General features: G+C 38.3%; 1 protein-coding gene and 1 long non-coding RNA gene across 2 annotated transcripts in view; both read left to right on the top strand.

The window, feature by feature from the left end:
• Positions 1-6,316, top strand: part of LOC136239136 (uncharacterized) — a 65,497-nt gene extending 59,181 nt beyond the window's left edge. The window contains exon 21 of the mRNA XM_066029877.1: positions 6,114-6,316. Coding sequence (XP_065885949.1) covers positions 6,114-6,239 — 126 coding nt within the window. The 3' untranslated portion in view covers positions 6,240-6,316. The remainder of the gene's footprint in view (positions 1-6,113) is intronic.
• Positions 6,317-8,284: 1,968 nt separating this feature from the next.
• LOC136239146 (uncharacterized) overlaps positions 8,285-23,253 on the top strand; it is a 223,461-nt gene continuing 208,492 nt past the window's right edge. Inside the window, exon 1 of the long non-coding RNA XR_010693367.1 lies at positions 8,285-8,359. This is a non-coding gene — a long non-coding RNA (uncharacterized lncRNA). The remainder of the gene's footprint in view (positions 8,360-23,253) is intronic.

The raw sequence follows: 23,253 nt of genomic DNA, 5'->3' as shown, positions 1-23,253 counted from the left end.
TGGCAGCTGGCATGGCGACTTGAGACTTAGTGTGCCAGCTGGCAACATTTTAAAACACAATTGAACAGCAATTCACTCAAATAGCCATTTGAATCTGCTTGATTGGTAGTGGGTATATCACATGCTGTTTTGATTGGCATTAAATAGAATTGTCCTACGTTTCTATCACCTCCACGGAACCATTATATGATTATCTCTTCATACAACATGGATTCTATTCCCGGTGAGTGCGAAGCCTTAGGCCTTGTAGTTTTCTCAAACATTATTTATTAATTATTTATTTATTTCTTCATTCATTATTAATGACATAATTTTAACCGCGTTTCGTATTATTCTTAGTACTTGGTTGTATAATTATTCATAATATTATTATTATTATTATTATTCTTTCACAGGCATAGTAAAGTTTACAAGGAGAATCCTGGGATAAAAAGTAGCAAGGCTTGCTGAATAAATCATTTGCGTGTCCATGATCTATTTTTGATTTCGTTTTCGGATGGAAACAGCCCAAACCGAGCCGTTTCTTCTTGCCAAAACGCCATTACGCTCGAGAAGCCATACAAGGTCATGCTCAAAGTCAGGTTTTTTGATGTGCGCTGCTTGTGGCTAATATAATCTGTCTTTATTAAACTCAGTATAGGCCAGGAAGCTTAATCTGGGCGGATGACTTTGTTGTAAGGTGGTTTTTTCGTTCCGTGATTATTGTACGTGGGCAGGTTATCCAGATTAAATACTCTAATAGAGCAGTCATGTAAATACTCTAATAATGCAGTCAAGTGTATAACAACAATCCTTGCTCTGAATTTGACAGCTGTTAAAGGCACTGGTAATGTAAATTGTAGCTCATATTGGGACACTCTCAGTCTGTATGCACATTGCAATTTGATCAGTTTCATGTTTGTACTGAAACATTAACGACGTTACTATGCAGAATGCAAAATTACACTATTCACCACAGTCTTCATTATCAATCAAAGAAATCCATGTTAATTTGTACACATGATATCATAGTCAATAGTGTGAGAAGATATTGCTGAGGAGATGATATGTTCCAACAACTTGCAGCAAATACTAGTCAATTATATAGGTCTATAGTTCGATGGATTAGTACATGGGCCTTTCTTGTATACTGGTGTTACATATGCCCTCTTCCAGTCTGAAGGGAGTTCGCCCTGATGTATAATGCAGTCAAGTGTATAACAACAATCCTTGTACTGAATTTGACAGCTATTAAAGGCACCAGTAATGTAAATTGTAGCTCATATTAGGAGACTCTCAGTCAGTTTCATGTGTGTACTGAAATGTTGACGGTGTTACTATGCAGAATGCAAAATTACACTATTCACAACGGTTTTCTTCATAATCCATTACTGGATTAATAAAAAGTACATAAACTAGATGAATAAAAAATTGGAAATTTTAAAATGGGAATAGGGATTGCTGAAAAAAGCCACAAAACAAGAAGGGATCGCTGGGGTGGTAATGTAAACCACAAATCCCTATTTTGACTCACTTCAAAATGACAGAGCATGTAACTAAAAATTTATGATAGAGAGTCAAAATAGGGATTTGTGGTTTACATTACCACTCCAGCGATCCCTTCTTGTTTTGTGGCTTTTTTCAGCGATCCTTATTCCCATTTTAAAATTTCCAATTTTTTATTCATCTAGTTGTATATTATAAACTCTTGGACTGTCTTATAGGGCTCTAAAACAACAATTCAGATATTAAAGTAAAATGGTCTTTGTAAAGAGGTGGTCTTTGTTACGTGATCTTTTTAAAGAGGTGACCACTAATTGAAATTACCTAAGTACTATTCCAGTCCACCATTCCATTCCACTGAATCCAGATGCCCAGTATTGTCTAGGTCAGCCAATTACTGGTTAAGAAGCCTTTAAGTTAAACTGGTTTTGCCCACCCACTTGGTAAACCATAAATTACCTCTGCTGACAAGTATTAACATCATAATGTAACCTCAAAGCATGTGTAAATATGTGATTGTAATAACTGTTATTGTAAGACTCCTAGGATGTTGATGGTCACTTTGGTAACACCCTAAAGCTTCCAGCAGGCTTGTTGAGTATCATTACATCTGCCAATACTACTGTATTATGCAGAAACCAGTTAACTGGTTAACTGTCAATTATTGTTTACCAGTTAACTGGTTTTGAATTTGTTATCAGGTTCACAGCTCTTCTGTACAAACAGAATCATGAAGTTATGATGGAATAGCATGAAGAACTTCAGTAAGACACTGGTTTCTCTGAGATATGACTTTAATACTTTGAGTGTTGATGATACCTCCAATGGTTTGCTTATTGAAGCCACCCTACAACAATCTTTGTAGCTTTAGGCTGAGCAAAAGCCTACACATTAAAGGTGACTATAGGTAGTGCATCATAACTTCATGATTTGCGTTTGTACAGGCTATACTGAAGTAGGATACTCTCCCCCCTATAATGTTATGAACTCTTGGTATTATTGATAACAATTTGCAGTGTTACAATCTTTACTTGTGTTGTTGTGTATCAAGGTTATTGTCTATAGCGTAAGGGACCACACAGGCCTATAGCCAGGGGGAGTTCTGAAGAGCCACCCTTTTGAAAAAGTTCACAGTTTCACAATTTTAACAAAAGGTTCTCAATATTTCCTTTGATGTGTGAGGTTACTAAATGCAATAGAAATCTGTGGGTAAGTAGGATTCTAGGAAAACAGAAACAGGATGAGAATGGAAAGCAGGAGCGGGAATGACCAACTGAAAATGCCTGATAAAGGTCATTGCATTAATATACAAGTTAGATTTTACAAATATGTTTTCTTATCTATCTCACCAGGGACATGCATTGAAAGCCTGTGAATTGATGGACTATAACTGGGTGTATAGACTATCTAGCTCATCAACACTGAAAGTTAACTGCTCCTTGAGCCAAAAACATTTTATTTAGCCTATAAATATGCGTAATCCTATTATATAATTATAGGCAGTTTACGCATGCTCCTTGAAAACGCATTAGCCTATAGTTAGGCTTTTACATATGGCTGTAAACAAAGCACTATAACTTTTGAAGCATTCATAGTATGGCTTTGTAATTTGTGCCATTCTACTCATGGTGTACCTGTAATAAGGATTAAAATGATACCTAGGGGTTTACCCTAAAGTAAAATTATAAGAACCAAACCTTGCCATGAAAATAATTTGCAACAAAGAACCACAAAAATCCATTACATACCTTTAGAAAATGATCCATAACTCCTTGTCCAGTGGTGGATCTAGAAGGGTTTCAGTAGTTTCAACAGAAATTCCCTTTCAGAATTAACTTTTAAAAGTGATGCTGGCTGAGTAAGCCATTCTTCTATTGTAAGTAGCTCTTTATCATAACAATAACATTTATAATAAATATAACATACAGAATGGCATCTCTGAGCACAGCAGCTCATCTACTCACTCAATAATTAATTTTTCAGACGCTTGTTTCAGGCGCTTAATGATTATTTCGTGAGTTAAAAATTAGAAAATGAAAGAGAAGAGACCCTGATGAGAACTTAAAGCAAAGAAAAACCATTATTTTTCTTTGATATAAGAGCAAGTAAGGATGTCTAAATGGTAGACTAGCACAATAGTGTAGTTACATAGCTATATTAATGTTATATTAATACCATGGCTTTATGGATAGCTACCTCCCAGAAACCCCCTTTCAAAAATCCTAGATCCACCACTATTGTCGGTTTGTCTGAATCGCTGCAAACAAGTATTAGTCGAATTGTCATTCAATGGCGAATCAGACCATATGCAGCTCTTGTGATTAAGCCCACAATCAATAAGACAACTGAGACAAAGAATGTTCCGTTGTGAAAATGTGAGAAATCGTTTTTCATCGCTTTATAAGGAGTAAGTCTTTCTTGTTATAGTGGTTGTTTAGCCTAGGCCAACGAATAAGCTTTTTATCATATAGTACAATGGTACTGACCACAAATATTTGAGCGTGGCCCATGAAAAACATCACCCAAAAACCACCCTCGCTTTTCCCTGATGACAATGAGGCAGTATTGGTTAGGTAAACCAAGCCTTCAGATTGACCCAAAATGCTTTTGGTTAATTACTATGGGATTTTTTTTTAATTATTAAACGGAATTTTCTAGTGACTGACTGACTGACTGACTGACTGACTGACTGACTGATGCCTTTAGACAAGCATAACTAATAGCAGCTAAGGTTATAGGCTTGATTTTTGCACTGTTTGACATAGCTTCAGCCGCACACATGCCTTTTGGCCAAATCAACACCTTTCGCTGTCAGCAAAGATGGATGGGACTTAAAGGAGGACACTGGTAAGCCCATGAAGAATGCATTGTACGTACTGCGGTAAGGTAGCATGTGATGTCTTACTTTCAGAACGGAAATCATCTGTATTTTTCATAGTGGCTACTTTGATTGCAGAGGTACTTTTCAAACAGTTCTTGATTCGTAATGCTGTGTAACTGGTTGAACATATTTCACCAGTCATAACTGAAACATGTATGTTTTGGAATTTTTAACTAGAGTAGGAATCATAGCACATAGTACTGAACAAGCTGGAGTAGTGCACAATATTAAATCACAGTAAAACAATGAGAAGTGTTATATCCCTACTGTGCATTATAGTATGTTGAACACAGTAGTTCAATATGTTTTACTATGACTTAATAGATGTGCTATGGTCCCTACTCTAGATGAAAATTCCAAGTGTGTACTTGTTGATATAAAGTTTTAAGCTAATAAACTGCTTCTAGATAAGAAATTATTTGATGGGATGCTTGTCAGGCTTAGCGGCTTCCCCATGGCTGTTTATATTATCCTTGAAATCATCTCAGCTTGACACGTTCTGCAGCTGTTACATAACCCATAATGGCCCATCAGTTGACTTTTATCATGAGGTTGCAGGTACAACTTCCCACTTCTGTATGCAGGCACTGTCAGTTTATTAGACTGCCTTGTGAATCTCTTCATGTACATCTTTCTGATTTTTAGAGAGTATATAGTTTTCAGTGTTGGCGACTTAGTTAGTCTATATACCTCCATCAGTTCACATTCTTTCAATGTGGGATAGCTAGTTAACAAAACATACTTGACTGCTCTATTAGAGTATTAACTGCAGGAGACTGCTTTATTAGTGTTTCGCTTGTTTCAGCGAAAGAATCCAACAATGCTGCAAAGCATTTATATTGGCATGATGACCTTTATCAGACATTTTCCATTGGTTGTTCCCATTTCCACTCCTGTGTTTCTAGAATTATAATTACCCGTATCCTATGGCAGGGTTACTAAATAGTTAGTGACCTGTGATCTAGCCTGTGTTTGTTTACTACATTCATCAAGCAAAAGTGGTGAAGTCAAATTATAATGTTCTTACTATCAGCTTACTTTCTGGTAGGCATCATTATCTACTGGGACCTATACACCAATGTCACGGTGTAGCTCTGACACAATAAACCCAAAGGGTAACACTCGATGCTAGCACCCACAGTTTAGCTTACTTTCTGGACAAGACAGTTCAGCATTTATCTAGGCATACTTGATACACCAATGTCATGGCACAGTGTGGCTCAAAAGGATATCACACAAGTAGAGCTGGGCAATAGCCGAAATATATCGAGTATCGTGATATTAATTTTCAAATCGTATCGTGATATTTAACCTCTACACAATCGTGACAGACATAACACTTCCAAATGACTACTATAGTTCTATTCATGAACCATATTCTTGTCTTTTCACGAGAAAGGTGTAAACAATGTATAAATTAGTAAATTTTTTCACAAAATTCTCAGTTGTACAAGCAGCTAACTATATATAATCTGTCATTTAGATACTATCATGATATTTTCATTACTATCGATTGTCTTGTGAAACTTTTGCTATCGCCTAGCACTACACACAAGTACTAGAGTTAAACAACATTAGGTATAGAATTGTGTTGGGTTGTGACTCAGGAATGGCAATAAATCTGAATTATTTTAGTATTTCTATAGTAACATTACAAGAGAAATGTAAATGGTGCACAACTTACAGTCATTCATGCCATGACACATAGCTATGTTTTGTAGTTAATTGATTTTACTATATTTTTCTACAGGATGCAGTTCAGAATTCTGGAGCACCTGTTCATCTCCAATTCTCCTTCAGGATGCCTCACAACATTACAGTGACTGACAAGATAGAATATGCATTACCGTCTACACTGATCAATCCTGCATTTTAGAATGTTTTCTGTTGTTAATGAAACATAGTTACTTAATGATTGATTAGTTATCTGATGCCACTATCTATAGATAGTTTTGTCATTTAATTTCATTTTAGTAACTAAACAAGAAAGGCAGAAATCAGCATATGTGGTTACTCAAAACACAGTTCCACTAGCTAGTATTGCATCTATCAAAGTTTTGTCCCACCTACCCTGATGCAGGAGGCAAGAAGGTGTGTGGATAGAGGCGCGGATAAATGCAGAACACTGAGTCTGGCGTGGTTTAATACTTAAAACCTTGTCAAAACCCAGTTGCGTTAGCCATACTGATAGCTAACTATTAAATAATAATTTTGTGCACTAACTGAACTGATCACATCATGGGTGAGAGACTATAGTCCTCCCCCCTCCCCCAATAAGTTTGCTAGCCCGATTTCAAGTTATCTCTTAAGTACTCAACGATCTACCTACCACCAACAATTCAGATTACTATATAGGCGGTCATTGCAATTTTTTTTAAAAAACTTAGAAAAAATCGTGACACAAAATGGTTTAAGAAACTAAGAAAACAAAAAGTGTGACCTAGACTTGAACCGGCCCACACATCCAGGTTTGGTGTACCAACGCTCTACCACTGTACCACCGATGCTTACTGGCTACCACTCAGGCTTGTTTTTGTGCTATTTAAATGTAAAATACTTAACTACATAGACTAACCCATACCAGTGAAGAAGAAACCAAAGCTGAACCCGACCCTACCCTAACGCTAACCTGACGTTTGCCTGTTAAACGTAATGATGACTTTCACTGTCTGTAAGAAGGTAAGTTTTTGGGTGAGTTCGAGGCGAGCTAGGGTTGGGGATGCTCGCTTAAAGGATCTATGCTCCAACCCTAGCTCGCCTCGAACTCACCCAAAAATTACCTCCATACAACTAGTGTGTTTGATACTAGAGTTATAGGTGACACTTCCCAACAAACGACCGGTTAAATAAATATTTGCACGGTGACCGGCTAAATATCCACTTCGTACTATATAAGGCCACTCCAAGTCATACCTTAGTTTCTGGTCACTCCCAAGCCTACAAATGGATGCGGGCGGGCGGATGATCAGGACTTCAGGACTATAGACTCTACTGTGACAATACACTGTATGGTATTATTATTTGCTCAATTTAGCAAATTCATGTTGATTTTATACTTAACCAACAACATAAGTAGTTGTGCTTCAGCAAAAAATGCACTAGGAAAGTTGTTGATGGATCATGGCTAGCTATACACTGATGTATAGCATTTAAGTATATATTTATTTATTTATTTAGAATATACTATAGGAAATGTTTTGCTCATGTAGCTACTTATGCTTTCCAAGTGAAATAAATGTCTCATTAGCTATGTCAGGAAAGTATTACTATGACTTATAGCTAAGTTGTTCAAATGATCATGATACACAATGAAATTTAACTTCTATTTTCACATCAGAAATTCTTCATTCAAATGTAAAGTCTTAGCCCACTAGCTATGTGTTTCCAGCCTTCTATTCAGTAACCTTGAGAAAAGTAACTGTCAAAGTTTTGAGTCATTGAGTGCTCCAGACTACTGTTTTTTAGTGATCATCTGGGAATGTTTAAACTATAAGGGTTTCTACTTGCCAATCTAATTTTAGTTATGGAAAAGTTTAAGTTTAAGCTCACCGAATGTTGCCGGCTTTCCATACCCCTGTAGTGTTCAGTGATAAGGAATTAGACTAATCATTAGAGGACTACATTTGAATTATAAAGTTATAGCTATGGCCCATCTGCATGGACTAGTAGTTAATGCTACTGAAATTACTTTGGTTACAGAAGCATTAGTAACAGTTATAATCTGAACAGCTATATAATCAAGGACAAAACTAGCTATAGTTAGAAACATTTTATTAGTGTGGCATATATACCTAATATATACCTAATATTAGAGTTAAGAGTAGTGTGACTGCTCTATTGGAATCCCTGAATGCTCTATTAGAGTATATCGATCTTTTCCAGTAAAAAATAAGTGTCTTGCTGGGTCACGTGCACTTAAGCACCTGTAATATTAATAATAGTCCTCATAAACTAGGGTTTCAGGTTTACCATGCGGGCGGGTGACCAGAAACTAAGGTTTGACTTGGTGTGGCCTAATCCAATCAGCAATCCATAAAGTAGTTATGAAGCTATCAACCTGCAGACCCAACTCCTCAGCCAAAGGGTAGTCACCTCCATACCACTAATTGATGCACTTGTAAAGTGTTGCTGACAAAGGGTAGTCACTTCCATACTGCCAATTCATGCGCTCGCAACCGGGATCAAAAAGTTTGATGGCTAAAATATTGCCTTGATCACTTGATTTCATCTTTCCAAGAGCCTTGATTCTTGATCGTCAACCGTAAAAGTCTAGTAAATTCTCGTGTTGCCCAAAGTTAGCTTTCCAAAGGGGCTTGATCGCCACTTTTGCGGACACCTTGATCGCTTGATTCACTGCAAAAATAACCCTTGATAACTTGATTAAAACTTGATCCCGGCCCGGTAGTCTTGTTTGTATTGGACATAAAGGTATCCTACATAAGTAAGTATACACTACTGGCATGATTTTGCTGCTAAAAATACACTGAAATTTAATTTCAGAATTATGCTATACTGCAGTGCTTAAAAATTTTGCCTATTATGTTCAAAATTTTTGCCACAGTTCCTATGTTTTGTTACTTTCTAATGGATAATGATAAATTTTGGCTTATGAACAACTGGTTTAATGTAAAAAGTACTCATTGTGCATTAGCTGCATTGTAAACTATAATAACAGTCATGTCAGATAACTACTTAATGCCATATCAGTGGTGTCGACTGTTCTGTTATTGTAAGTCGATCTTTTTCTTTGGCATGCACTTTTGCTTACAGTATTCTGCCTATTATGCTAGCATTATGCTTGATGCTTTCAGGCACCTAGTATGCTCAAAATTATGCCAGCATAATAGGCTGGTGCCTATCAGGGAATTATGCTCCAAATTTCCATCATTATTCTATTTTGAATTTCTCCAAAAATCCTCTCATTATGCTTTTATTATTCCCAAAATGCACTCGTTATTCTCAAAATTATTTCCAATTTTTGTAAGAAATTTTAATTATATATTCAGTAAAATTTTAAGTCAGCAAAATAGCTCTTTTATTAGAAAATGAACTTTATTGTGTAATCAGCAAGATGCTTGGTGGCTATATTTTAGTAGAGTAAAATATTCCACTGACGACTGTTTTAATAGAGCAAGTGACTGCTGGCTCCATCCAAAGTTTTATCTTGATTGCATATTATGCTAATTATGCTCAAAATTGCTTCAAAATGCTGGAATAATTCTCAATTCTGTTACCTTGTCACTATTCCCAAAATTATGCTAGCATAATTCCCTGAGGCCTATTTCAGAGCATCAGCTTCTTTTTTTTTTCTGGAGAGCGTGCCCCCTCACATGCTTTGCATATTCAATCTTTAATTTACCATTGCCTAGCCTCTCCAACCATGAGGTGCTAGCTACACCTATGTAACTGATCCAGGAGTAAGTACTTCTCCACTCAGAGGTTGAAGCAGTGGTTCGATAGCAATATCATTACACACATTTGAAAGTAGTTTGATCAGCTGTAATGTCACGCAGGTCATTGTGATGTTGCACGCATTTGAAAGTAGCTGTAATGTCACGTAGGTCATTGTGACATTGTAATCTACCGTAACCCATTGTACCCCAATGTAACCTACCATAACCTGTTGTAATCTACTGTAACCTACCGTAACCTTTTCCAAACATTGTCTACAACCTTGTAACCTTTGTAATCAGTTAAAGGGAGAAATAAATGCCAAAATTATACCTCATAATATTGCACTGTGCATGTAGACTGGCGTGTAGTATGCCTGGATTGTGATGTTACGCATTCTACCACAAGTCCCAGGAGATGTCCCCCCAGAGGACAACCCAACCATTCACATACAGAAGGAACAGAGACTTTCAGTGGAAGAGAGCAGCTCAATCCACCCCAGCCCTCCTGCGAAGTGGAAGAAGAAAGAGTATTTATTTCTATTTATTTATTGTTACTGAGCAGATGGCAATTGCCGATGTGCCCAGGGGGCGATAAACACCCCAAAGAATCACACATACACATAAAATATACAGCAAACAATTTGATAGATAATAAGTAATTAGTAAATGTACCTATGTTTTCTGATTCTATGACAGATACTGGCAAACTGTTCCAATCTTTGATTGTTCTTGGAAAAAAAGAATGTTGGTAATAACTGGACCATGTGCTGGGTTGGATAATGTGGTGGTGTCTGGTGGATTGTTGAGTTGGCAAGAAATATGGTGGAATGGATATATGCGATAATCCTGATAAGTTGTTGATCCCTTTATAAAAATGTGTGTAGTCGAGTATAATCCTCTACTAATGAGGACAGGAGGAGCACACATTCCACCAGCTAAACTAAGGATGATGCAAGAACAGTCAAACATATCAACAAATAGCATGGGAGGCTCTGAAGAAGAGTATTAATGGTCTGGTTAATAAGGTTGATGTGTCCAGCATTGCCAATGTAGTGTGAGAGTTATGTCAAGAGAACATCATTAGAGGAAGGAGATTACTGGGACAATCTATAATCACAGCTCAGTCAGCCTCTCCAACCTTCACACATGTGTATGCTGCCCTGGTTGCCATAGTGAATACCAAGTTCCCACAAATTGGAGAGTTAGCTAATCACAAAGGCCTTTTCATTTTTGGTAGAAGTATTCATTAACTTTGTAGGGTTTCTTAATTGACTGCTGGAGTACATTACATCAACCAAAATACCACAACCTCAATAGGCTCCTGTACATTTTTAGCTCTTTTTTAAAATTCTGTGGTTGTGTAACCATACCCTATATCCTAATAAGCAGTGTATCAGTAAATAGACCAAAGCCTGCTCTACATGCTGGTGGTGGTCTGGAATTATTCTGTCAAGGTAATCCTGAGTAGTGAAGCGATAATGCTGACATGGTTTTGTGGTCAAAAAGCGCTATTGATATTGGTGATTGGTACAAAGAGATAGGTTTACCAGTACAATAAACTGGTAAGGACTCTTCTTTGTAATGAAAACAAGCACTTTAGCGGAACTTACTAATCATGGTTTTTAACAGTATTGCTAGCATTATTAGCCCAAAAACCCAATTAACTTTATCGCTTCATTACAAAAGATTGCCTTGACAGATTAATCCCAGACCACCATCAATGTGTAGGGTTATTTAACAGTACACTGTTTATTGGAATATACGGTATGGTTACACAACCACAGAATTTTTTTAAAAAGATAAAAAGTGTATTGAGGCTTGGAGTATTTTCACGGAAAAATGTACTCCAGCACTTACATCATCAGTAATTAGTCTGATTGCATACCTCAGGTCTTAGTTACCACAAAAGTAATAATATTATGTAACATGTTACATATTACTCCCAACACTGAAAGTGGTGTTTACTATCAGGAAGGATGGCTGTAAGGAACACCCAGTGAGGATTGAGGAAGATGATCAAATTACTCATTTTGTCACTATTGAGGAGCAGTATGACCCCGAGGACCAAGTTAAAGGCTGACCCAGACTATCTGGCCAATGAGGCTACCTAGGTCCAGTCATGGATTTTTTCTCCTTTCTCCAACTTTTCAAACACACCTTATGTAGCTAAAGTCTTTGAGCAGGCTGTAGGACCAGGTGTCCTACAGACCTTCAGCACTTGTGCTGTAAAGCATTAATAAATAAAAATAAAAATAACTGAAGAAATAAAGAAAAATACAAACAGATCAGAGATTACATACTGGGTGGTCATGGTTCATCATCAGACAGCAGTTCTGGTGAAGGGTCAGGCAGTGAAGAAGGAATATGCCAGTGAGGAAGATGAAGGAGAGATGAAGTTACAAGATGAGACACATGTACAGACAAACACTTTGGTACTGCGGCGTACTATCTACCTCACAATCATGTCCAATTTGAGTTTTGAAGAGTGTGCACACAAAGTGTTACAGATGAGCATTAAGCCTGGACAAGAGTATACTAGTATGATCATTGAGTGCTGCAGTCAGGAGAGATCATATAGAAAGTTCTTTGGCCTACTAGGACAGAAGCTGTGCCAACTGAATCCCGAGTATGTGGACTTGTGGAGCAGTATGTGAAGCTATTTCAGGAACATTACATGACTTGCCATCAGCTGGAAGCAAACAAAGAAATGCAGCAAAGTTTTTTGCACACTTGTGCTATAGTGACACCATCCCATGGACAGGTCTGGCCATTATTCACCTGAACGAAGAGGTTCATCTAGCCTATCTTCATCAAGATTCTCTTTCAAGAACTAGCAGAGTATATATGAGACTAGTGAAGAGACTTTGTGTCCTGTTTTGCCCCGCATTTGAGGAATTACTACCATGAGATAATCTCGATTTTCTATTAAGTTCTTTGCATCTATTGGCAGGGCCGCCCAGAGAAATTAAGGGGCCCAGGGCAAAGAGTTAAAGTGGGGCCCTTGACCCAAGTTGTAAGGTGAAGACCAAAAAAAAAAAAAAAAAAAAAAAGGTCACAACCTGCTGGCATTGACAATAACTACCCATCACCAACCATATCTCCTTATCTATAAGCTTGCTATACTGTTCCTCTGAAGAATACTGTGACTGCTCTATTAGAGTATTTAGATCTGACTGCTCTATTAGAGTATATCGATCTTTTAAACAGGTATTCAGGGGGCCCTTCATGGGGCCTCCTGGGGCCCCTTTCAGGCTGGGGCCTGGGGCAAAATGCCCCAGTTGCCCCCCCCTGTGGGCGGCCCTGTCTACTGGATTGGGCATGCGCAGACTTACTGATGGCTTGAGAGAACATGTTATACTTTATAAACATGTAAATGAATATGTGAACAGAAAAGGAATTATGTATAGTTAAACATTTCAGTCTCCTAGTTGTCTGATAGCTAACATAGGTATGAATACAAGTAGTTATTCAATTGCTGGAGAAACACAGGGAGCAGATCTAGAATTTCCCAAAGGGGTGCTAAACTAGGGACTGGCTAAAAAATGGCAACTGATTTTTACTAGTGTGAGAAGCACACTCAAACACATGCTTTATCTATGGGATCTGGGAATATGCCCTCACCGCAAATTTAGCTTTCTGAGATCAACTTTATTATTATTATTATTATTATCAATTTACCAAAAAAGGAAGGCATACACAAAAGGCAAAGCCTGTACAATAGTTAGTCTGGCGCCGCCCGCCCCTTCGCATAAAGTAAGGGTCTGGTGAAATACAGATACTAAATCATTTCTAGCGCCCAGATTCGACGCTAGCCAATTAGTGCATGCCAATGACGTTCACACAGAAATCGCCTTGGCAACACAATGCTTTTGTTCGAATTGAAGTGCAATCATCTGACGTAACAAGCATTACGTGCACTGTCTAATTGAATTCCTTTTGAAATGATTAGGTATTTGTATTTCACCAGACCCTTACTTTTTGCGAAGGGGCGGGCGGCGCCAGACTATACAATAGTCTCGTGCCCCAGACCGCTTTTTTTTCTTTTTGTGTGGGGGCGGCGAAAAAAAGGGTCCCTTGGGTACGCGCGCCGTATTTCCTATTGTCGCTTCGTTAACAAGCCTTTGCTATTCATCACCACTAATCAATGATCCCCAAAAGTTGTAGATCCGGCTGCACAAAAAATGTATTGGAGATCCACCAGACCCTTTTTTTCGCCGCCCCCACGCAAAAAGAAAAAAAGCGATCTGGGCACGAGACTACCTGTACAAGGTGTCCGCCTACAAAAAAAAACATGCATATACATATACCTACAGTACACTACAAACTAAACAGTACATAAAACTTTGAAAATATCAAGACACGCGGCCCAAGAAGCCGGCGCGCAACACCCGTGAGTATATAGAGTAGTTTCAGCACGTGATCAAAATTGCGTAATTTTTAATAGTCACCATTTTGGTGCACCATGTACTGAGATAGTGTAGTAGTATGGTTGGTTGTGCAGTGATTAATTGTAGGAATCGTTCTGACCGTACGTGAAACACAAACGTTTCCCTTTTCCGACTCCCAGTAGTTCAGTTACTGATCGATACAATTCCCGGACATTTTTACACCTATTTAGCCTGTTGCCTGGCAGTCCTTTGTGGGAGTTGAACTCTGTTTCATGCTCCCACCCCCTGCAGTTTGGCCAGTAGACTGCAGGGCTTTCTTGTTAAGGCCCCTGTCCGGGGGTTTTGCTGTGTGTATGCTGGCGGTCCATGCGGTGTTTTTGTAGGCCTGTGTAGGCTCTGTAGGTTTAGCTGCTTTTTCTTTTTTCTGCTTTTTAAATTAAATTAGGTTTAACTTCTAGCTAGAGATCGGGGAGGATGGGAGTGCCATTAGGGCCGGAATAAAAAAAAATTTTTAAAAAAAACAAAAAAAAAGTTACTGATCGATACGGGAAGGAGGATTTCGAGCTTCGAAAGAAACGCTTAGCTGGATTTCTAGCAGCTATCTCTATTGATCCCAATTGATTAGAAGGCCATAATTACAGGATTTTCTCAAGACATCTCTTGTCTGGAAAACCGGTTAGTTTGTACGAAGTTAGGCCACTCCAATTGGTAATTATGTTTCTGGTCCACCGCCCGCATCCTTTTTTGGAGAATGTGAAATTTCAGAAATACATGGGAAAAATGCCCGCATCAGCTATTTGAAAAACCTGGATTTCAGAAACAAATATTGGGCTGCAACAAGTGAGCTAGATCTAACTATCTAAGTATTTTATCAGTGAAAACCTGCAAGAAATGGGCGGAGTGTATAGTACTGATCGATATACTCTAATAGAACAGTCAGTAAATCACAAAAAATACTCTAATTGAGCAGTCACTTCATTGTTGCTTCGTTGCTGAATTCCGCCCGCCCGCACCTAAAACTGATTTTCAAAGGACCAGAAACATAATTACCAATTGGAGTGGCCTTACCAACCCGGACTGGTTGCCAAGTTTGCATATGGGGCACAGTAAAGTCACAGCTGCTAATGATGCAGAGATTATACAGCCAGGTACGAAAGAGCAAAAGACAGCGAAAGAAGGCTGTTTGGGAAGAAATGCCCGTACAGTGTGGTCCCCATACCATGAACATAACATCTATAAATTAGAAATGGTACAGAGAAGAGCAGCAAGGTTTGTGATGAATAACTATAATAGAACAGCTAGTGTGACAGAAATGTTGAACAGTTTACAATGGCACACATTGGAGAAGCGAAGAAATAATTGGAGAGCCTCACTAATGTATAAAATAATTAATGACATGGTAGATATAAATGTGCACCAACAGTTTAGACCAAGCAACACCACAACTAGAGGTCACCATCAAAAATTTCTGCAGTTGCCAACAAGGGTAGATGCTTATATGAACTCCTTCTTTCCTTTTACAATAAAATTATGGAACCAACTAGATTATCATATTATCCAAGCTCCATCTCTTAATTTATTTAACAATTATATAAATTTGTAAATAAGTAGCTAACTACATATGTACGAATATACTCATGATTGAGATTGTACATTAACAAATATATATATAACAATTGAAATTGTTGTTTAGGCCACTTTTTGTCAGAAACAATTGCTCAAATGACTACTGCTTGTGAAGTGCCAAAGAAAACCATAAGATCCTTGTTTGAGCAGGCAGCTCGCATTGCTGTGTCCTGTTCTTACAGAATTTTTAATTCGAGCCTCCCCAGGCTGGGATCTTTTAGACCACCTTAGGTAAACTTTAAGTATTACATATATGTAGATACAGTTTTCTTTGTGTGTATTGTAATTTAATTTACCTTTAGTTAATGTAAGTCTTGCCAGGGCTCCTGTACTGATCCATCAGCACATGGTACCCCTGTGTCTAGGCCCTTATATGCTTGTAATGTATATTTTGTCTTAATCATTAAGACGTTTATTCTCTCTATATATAAATTGTTGAACAGACAGAGATAATTGTGTCTGATTTAGCTGAAATGGTAGCCGTGGAAGAGTGTATGCTTATTTGTGCAGAACAGATCAAAATTGGAAGTGAGTATGTGAATGTTGACAAAGAAAAGCTGGAATGTGATTGCTCTAGAACTGTCATTACAAGCTGCTGCTTCTATACCTTCATTCCTATGGGTATAAGGGAATTTAATTTCTAAAACACCCTATTCATGACATTTACAGTTTACGATTCCATCTGGTGATGCAGCAATGAATGGCCATTGTGGATTAATAACCAATCCACTCTCTGTAACGGCCAGGCATTCATGTATTGATTTGTGTCTTTTGAAGTAAAGTTCTCTTGCTGTTTTCTCGTGCTTTTGACCCCAATCTGTTTCCTTGCTTCTGAAACTCAATTCCATTGGGTAGCATATTGATTTAACTAAGCTTTGAGCAGGGTTTGTGGAGTCTGTATGGAAGAAGTAACCCTTCCTGCTCGATGCTGGAACCATAAATTTGATTTAGATTGTGTATGTGTTTCTTTTTCTACTGATTCTGCCATCTCTTCTGATACTGTCAAAGACTCAAAAAACACTTTTGCATACCTCCAACAATTGGTCATACCTTAGCCCTATATATGATTGCTTCTGAAGTAACTTGAGGACTATCGGGAAATTATCCCTGGAAGATTTTGGAACATAGTTGTCAGAAAATTTTGGTACAAGGGGCAATACACCCGGTTTTGTTCCTGCAATGCTTAAGTTCTCAAATAACAAATCCAGATCTGCATCAGTTGAGCGACAACCATGCTTTGGTACAGTCTCTCCACCATCATCACTATCCTCAGTACACTCTGGTGAAGGGCTTCTCTCCAACATCTCATCAAGTTTTCTCTTCTTGCCTTTAGCAGATGTAAAGTTGATCTCTTTTACTGGCTTATACTCAATGTTCTTATAATAAGATGGAATAAGCCACTCACATTCTGTTTGAGTACAAGTTTGTTTACCCTGTATCCTCGAAACTGTCTCCAGATAAAACAGCACTGCTGCTATATGTGTACAGACTTCTCCAAGGCCTGTCATGCAATTGCAATGTGCACAGCAGACCTGACCAGACTCCTCCAGGATTATCCACACATGCAACAGTGTTTCATCATCTGTGAATGGGATACCTACACAACACAACACATAATAGTATAACTTTGTATGTATGTACAATGAACTGTACGTGACAACACACTTTCCAGCAACTTTCCTGTTATTAACATCCTTCACCCAACCACATACAAATTGGTTGTACGCATCAAGGCCTTTCCGTGCTTTAAGCTGCTCTGTTGTGACAAAACTAGTCCGTAAAACCAAGCAAGAAACAGTATCAATCGATTCCACAGAAGGAAAACTGTCAGCTAAGAATGCCTACATCGCTGAGAAATGGGTCAATCCCACCTATGATAGATAGCTTCTCTTTGTATCGCTCCTTTGCTTCGTCGGAAAGGTCTTCAGCATAACTTGACAACCTTGACATTCCGCACTTTGTGTATATCAAGTGGTGCACCAAAATGGCGCCTCGGTATGGTTTACGTAATTTTGATCACGTGCTGAAACTGCTATTTTCGCACCTTCGTAGTTCTGTGCTGCCTTGATGAAACAAGACGATTTTTGCTGTGGACACGCCCTCCAACTTCAGCATTCCACATTCCAAATTTGAGCGAAATCGCTTCAAGCGTTCCCGATTTCAAAAATTGGTTTAGTTTCTTCGTTTTTTTTTTTTTCTTGTTTTTTTCTTCCTCTTTTCGCACACTTACAAAAACTGCTATAAAGCGCGAACGCCATATCCGATTGCCTTGAAATTTGGCACACAGAAGGGGGTATAAAGGCGCATCTTTGTACCAACTTTGGCTGGAACACAAAAAAACTAAGCGATTATTCACGAAAAATAACACCAATATGTTGTCACGCCTACAGAGTAAACCGCGTATGGGAAGAAGCTGAAAATCGGTGGGTGAATAGGTTAACTATTGAACCTAAAACCTTTTGTGGTTTGAAAGAAATCGAGCTAAAAACCAGGAAGATACAACAAAAAAACCAACAGTGTGTAACAATTACGCAATCGAGATTAGCTAATAAAAAACGACTACTTGCCACGCCCACCCAGATAAACCGCTTGGGGCATTGCTTTGAAAATTGCTGTACAGATGGAGTAATCATCTTAGAAAGGCTCTTCAATGGTGTAGAAGAATCAGACTTAAAGCCACGGAATTATAACACGAAATCCAACTTGGTGTAGCAAGTGCTAGATCGAGATTTTCTAATAGAGCAGTCATCCTAATAGAGCAGTCGCCCTGAAGAGAATTCAAGAGATCAGCTAGAAACAAGTACCCTGTAGAGAGATCAGCTACAAACAATCCACCCTGTAGAAAGATCAGCTAGAAGAAGTTACCTTGTAGGGAGTTCAACTACGGAAAGAGTCCTACACCATACCTTCGATTGTGGGTTGTAGCTTGGCTTTTTCGTCTCCTTAACCCACAAACCCGTCTGGCTATTTTCTCTACATTATCAACCTATTTGTGTGGAATACGAAGAATTGAACTCGCTGTCGTTCTTGGAACTGTGAAACACGAAGAATTGACCTCGCGGTCGTCCTTAGAACCGCGAAACACCCTTAGAAGTTGTGGTACCGTGACAGAGAACGGTACCACATAAGGCTAGTGATACTTTCGAATAAAGTTTGGTCTTGCTGCCTTGTGTCCTTTAGGAATATCAAGTTCTACTATGACATCCTTGGAGAAGACCATGGAAGCGTCAGTCTCGGCGTCAGTTCAGATGACACCCACGCAAGTGAAGAGACATAGGCCTGACTCAGACGATTCGCCAGTAAAGGGAGTACTAAGTAACCTGTCAGGTGATGTTTGTGGGCATTGTAATAAGCAGTGTACAGAAACTGGAGAACAAGGTCAGGCTATTCAATGTGATCTTTGTGGGGTGTGGGTGCATGCTGTGTGTGATGGAATCAGTAAAGATCAGTACCAAAGTCTGGTGTCACTAACCTCAAATGTTGAAAACTTGGCTTACCTCTGTAAACTGAACTCATGTCAAGCACGGCTTAAACAAATGATATTTGAAACTGTAAAAGTCAATAACAATCGTGGCGAGCTACAATCTAGGCTTGAAAAGGTTGAGGCCAAACTTGACAAAATAGTGCAAGAAGTTGGCTCAAGACTTGATAACCACAGTAAAACAATTGAATCTATCCCAAGTAGTGCTTCAGCTGTTGAAGTTTAAGTTGAATAAAGTAGTCCAGGAGCTTGGTACAAAATTGGACAGTCACTGCAAAACAATTGAAGCGATACCAGCAAAAGTCCCCGACCTTGCTACTACAATTGCTACCGTAACCTCGTCCTTGGCTACAGAACAAAGAGAAAAGGAAAAACGACAGCTCAACTTGATATTTCACAATGTTCCTGAGTCCAAATCTAGTGATCCTAATACCAGAAAGAAAGAGGACACTGACTTTGTACAATCAGTTTTTTCAGACGTGCTAAGCACTCCTGCTACTATCACAAATGCCATCAGGCTTGGGAAAAAAGACTCTCGTATCAGGCTTCTTAAAATTACTGTAGAATCACTTGATGAGAAAAAGGCTATCCTTCGTAATAAACTTAAACTTAGGAGGGAGGAGAACTCAGATCATGTACGTAAAATTTTCATAACTCCTGACCTTACTCCATCAGAACAAAGGGAAAATAAAGCATTAAGAGTTCAACTAACTCAAATGAATCAAGGTGCAAAGAAATATAGAATAAAAAACGGACAAATAGTGCAGCGCGAGCCTCAATGAGTCACTCCCGCTGCACTGATAATGTAATATTTAATGATTCCAATCTAACACCTTTAGATAACCCTAATCGCGGTAAAAATCACATAATTAAACTTAATATGCACAAGTCATCCACCAACCATATATCACCTGATATAATTAAAGTTATCAGTGTCAACTGTTGTAGTTTAAGGTCAACATCCAGACGAGCTAGATTTTGTGGACTTTTACAAGAACACGAGCCGGATATTATAGTGGGTTGTGAATCACATCTTGACAGCTCTTACTTATCATCTGAAATCTTCCCAGCAAGTTTCAATATATACAGAAAAGACAGATCAGCTGGTGGTGGAGGGGGTGTATTCTTGGGAATTAAAGATACCTTAGTTTGTACAGAAGAACCTAACTTAGATACTACTGCAGAACTTATCTGGACTAAGATAAGCCTCCATAACTTACCATCTCTTTATATCTGCTCATACTACCGACCACCACATTCTGACGTATAATCAATTCTCGAACTCAATGAATCGATAGTTAAATTAACCAGACAAAATCAAAGCTGCAATTTTATCCTTGCTGGAGACTTCAATCTTCCCAGCATTGAATGGAGTGACGGTCAGGGAACCATCTTACCCAACCCCACCTATGGACATGGCTTAAATGAAGCTTTTATTGACATTATAAATAACCACAACCTAGAACAGTTTGTCATTTCACCAACTAGGCAAAATCATGTACTAGACCTTGTATTTGTATCGACACCATCTCTAATTAAAGAACTTCATACTGCCCCTGGAATGTCAGATCATGAGATAGTAACATTTTTGATCAACTGCAACCGTCCCCTAGTTAACAAGAAAGCTTCTCGTAGAATATATCTATATCATAAAGGTGACATAACTGGTTTAAAAAATGAACTCCAAGAATTTCGAGAACATTTTAGTGCTTCAGATCCTTTGTAGAACTCAATCGAACACAACTGGCAGCTTCTAAAAGATGCTATTCAGACAGCCATTTCCAAGCATATTCCATCCAAACTTGCAAAATCACGGGACAAGTTACCATGGATTAATCCGCTAATCAAACAGAAAATGAAATTGAGAAAGCGCCTGTATGACAAGGCTAAGCGAACAGGTAACTACACTGACTGGTGTGACTATAAGCAAGCTAGAAATGAAGTTAACACATTACTAGAAACTGCACATTGTAACTACTGTACCAACTTATTTAATGATTCTTCTTCAAGTAAAAAACGATTTTGGTCATATATTAAGACAAAAAGAAAAGATAACACTGGAGTTGCAGCACTTAAGGATGGAGAAAATATTTGTACTGATGCGAAACATAAAGCTCGTGTTTTAAATAACCAATTTCAGTCTGTATTCACAACTGAGGATTTATCAAATGCACCACAGCTAGATCACTCCGTTCATCCTTCAATTCAAGACCTCAGTTTCTCAATCCATGGCATCCAACTACTACTGGAGAGGCTCGATCCTACCAAGGCTCCTGGACCTGACCATCTTCCTACTAAAGTAATTAAGCTTTGTGCACCAAAATCGCTCCTTTATTGCAGACCATCTATTCCCAATCTTTAGAACATGCTACTCTCCCTCAGGATTGGTTGTCAGCTAACATCACCCCTGTCTTCAAGAAGGGAAATCGAAGTTCTCCTGCAAATTATAGACCAATCTCACTAATATCAGTCCTTTGTAAAGTAATGGAACATGTTATTTTTCACCATATAATGTCCTTTTTTACATCACTAAACACTTTAAATCCTCTACAACATGGATTCAGGCCCAACCACTCCTGCCAAACACAACTAGTTGATTTTATAGATGAGATCCAACGATCTATGAATAGCCAGCAACAGACTGATTTATTGTTTATAGACTTTTCTAAGGCTTTTGACACAGTTCCTCACAAAAGACTATTAAACAAATTAAAATTCTATGGTATACGAGGGCCTCTTCTTCAGTGGATCTCTTCCTGGCTAACCAAACGATATCAAAGGGTAATTGTTGATGGAGAATCATCTAGCGCAACAACTGTTAAGTCTGGGGTACCACAGGGTACTGTACTAGGCCCCCTTATGTTTCTTGTATATATTAATGACATAAATGAAAACATTACATCTTCAGTTCAATTGTTTGCTGATGACTGTGTTATTTACAAGACTGTTACAACACCGCAAGATTCAAAGCAGTTACAGGAAGACTTACATAAAATATGTGAATGGACTCACAAATGGCAAATGAAAATAAATGTTGAGAAATGTGCTGTGCTGAGGTGTACTCGTTCCCTGAACCCCATACAATATACGTATACCTTATCAGGTCATAATGTCGATATAAAGAAGTGCCATACATACTTAGGTGTAGCGATTGATAACACTATGTCATGGTCATCACATATACAAACAGTAAGTAACAGAGTAACCAAAGTGCTAAATTTTATTAAACGAAACCTAAACAACTGCCCATCTGATACTAAAAGAACAGCGTATTTAACATTGGTTCGACCAATTATGGAATATGCCGCCCCAGTTTGGGATCCGTATTATAACACTGACATTTATAAGTTAGAAAAGGTGCAAAGAAGAGCTGCTCGATGGATTTTATCAGATTACTCCAGAAATAGTGTTACGTCATTATTGTCCTCTCTTAGTATACCTACATTACAACAACGCCGTCAGTCATCAAGATTAACACTATTCTATAAAATAATTAATAATACACTACCGATCTCCATCCCCTCACATTATCAAAGAACTCAATTTTGTACCAGGAAACATCACCCCAATCATTTCATTCTGCCACAAGCAACCCTCAACACCTATAAATATAGTTATTATCCTAGAACTGTTAAAGACTGGAATGAGTTGCCAATTAATATAATAGAATCAAGAAATTTGGATGAATTTATTTACTTACTTAACCTTCACTACTGTAATTAATTATCAAATTGCATGTATGTATGTATGTATTTGATTGTACCATTTGGGGTTTTCACCCCCTGGGCAAACCAGCTGAGCTGACTGCCCAGTACCTAATCTTAAATCTTAAAGATAGTTCAGCTAGAAGAATTCACTTTGTAGAGTTCAGCTACAAAGAAACCACCATGTAGAGAGTTCAGCTACAAACAAATTGCCCTGTAGAGAGAACAGCTAGAAGAAGTTACCTTGCAGAGAGTTCAGCTACAAAGAAACCATCATGTAGAGAGTTCAGCTACAAAC

Source organism: Dysidea avara, chromosome 11 (genome assembly GCF_963678975.1).
Source record: "Dysidea avara chromosome 11, odDysAvar1.4, whole genome shotgun sequence".
NCBI classification, from domain to species: domain Eukaryota; kingdom Metazoa; phylum Porifera; class Demospongiae; order Dictyoceratida; family Dysideidae; genus Dysidea; species Dysidea avara.
The sequence above is the reverse complement of the archived record's forward strand: the minus strand, read 5'-3'. Positions and strand labels throughout refer to the sequence as shown.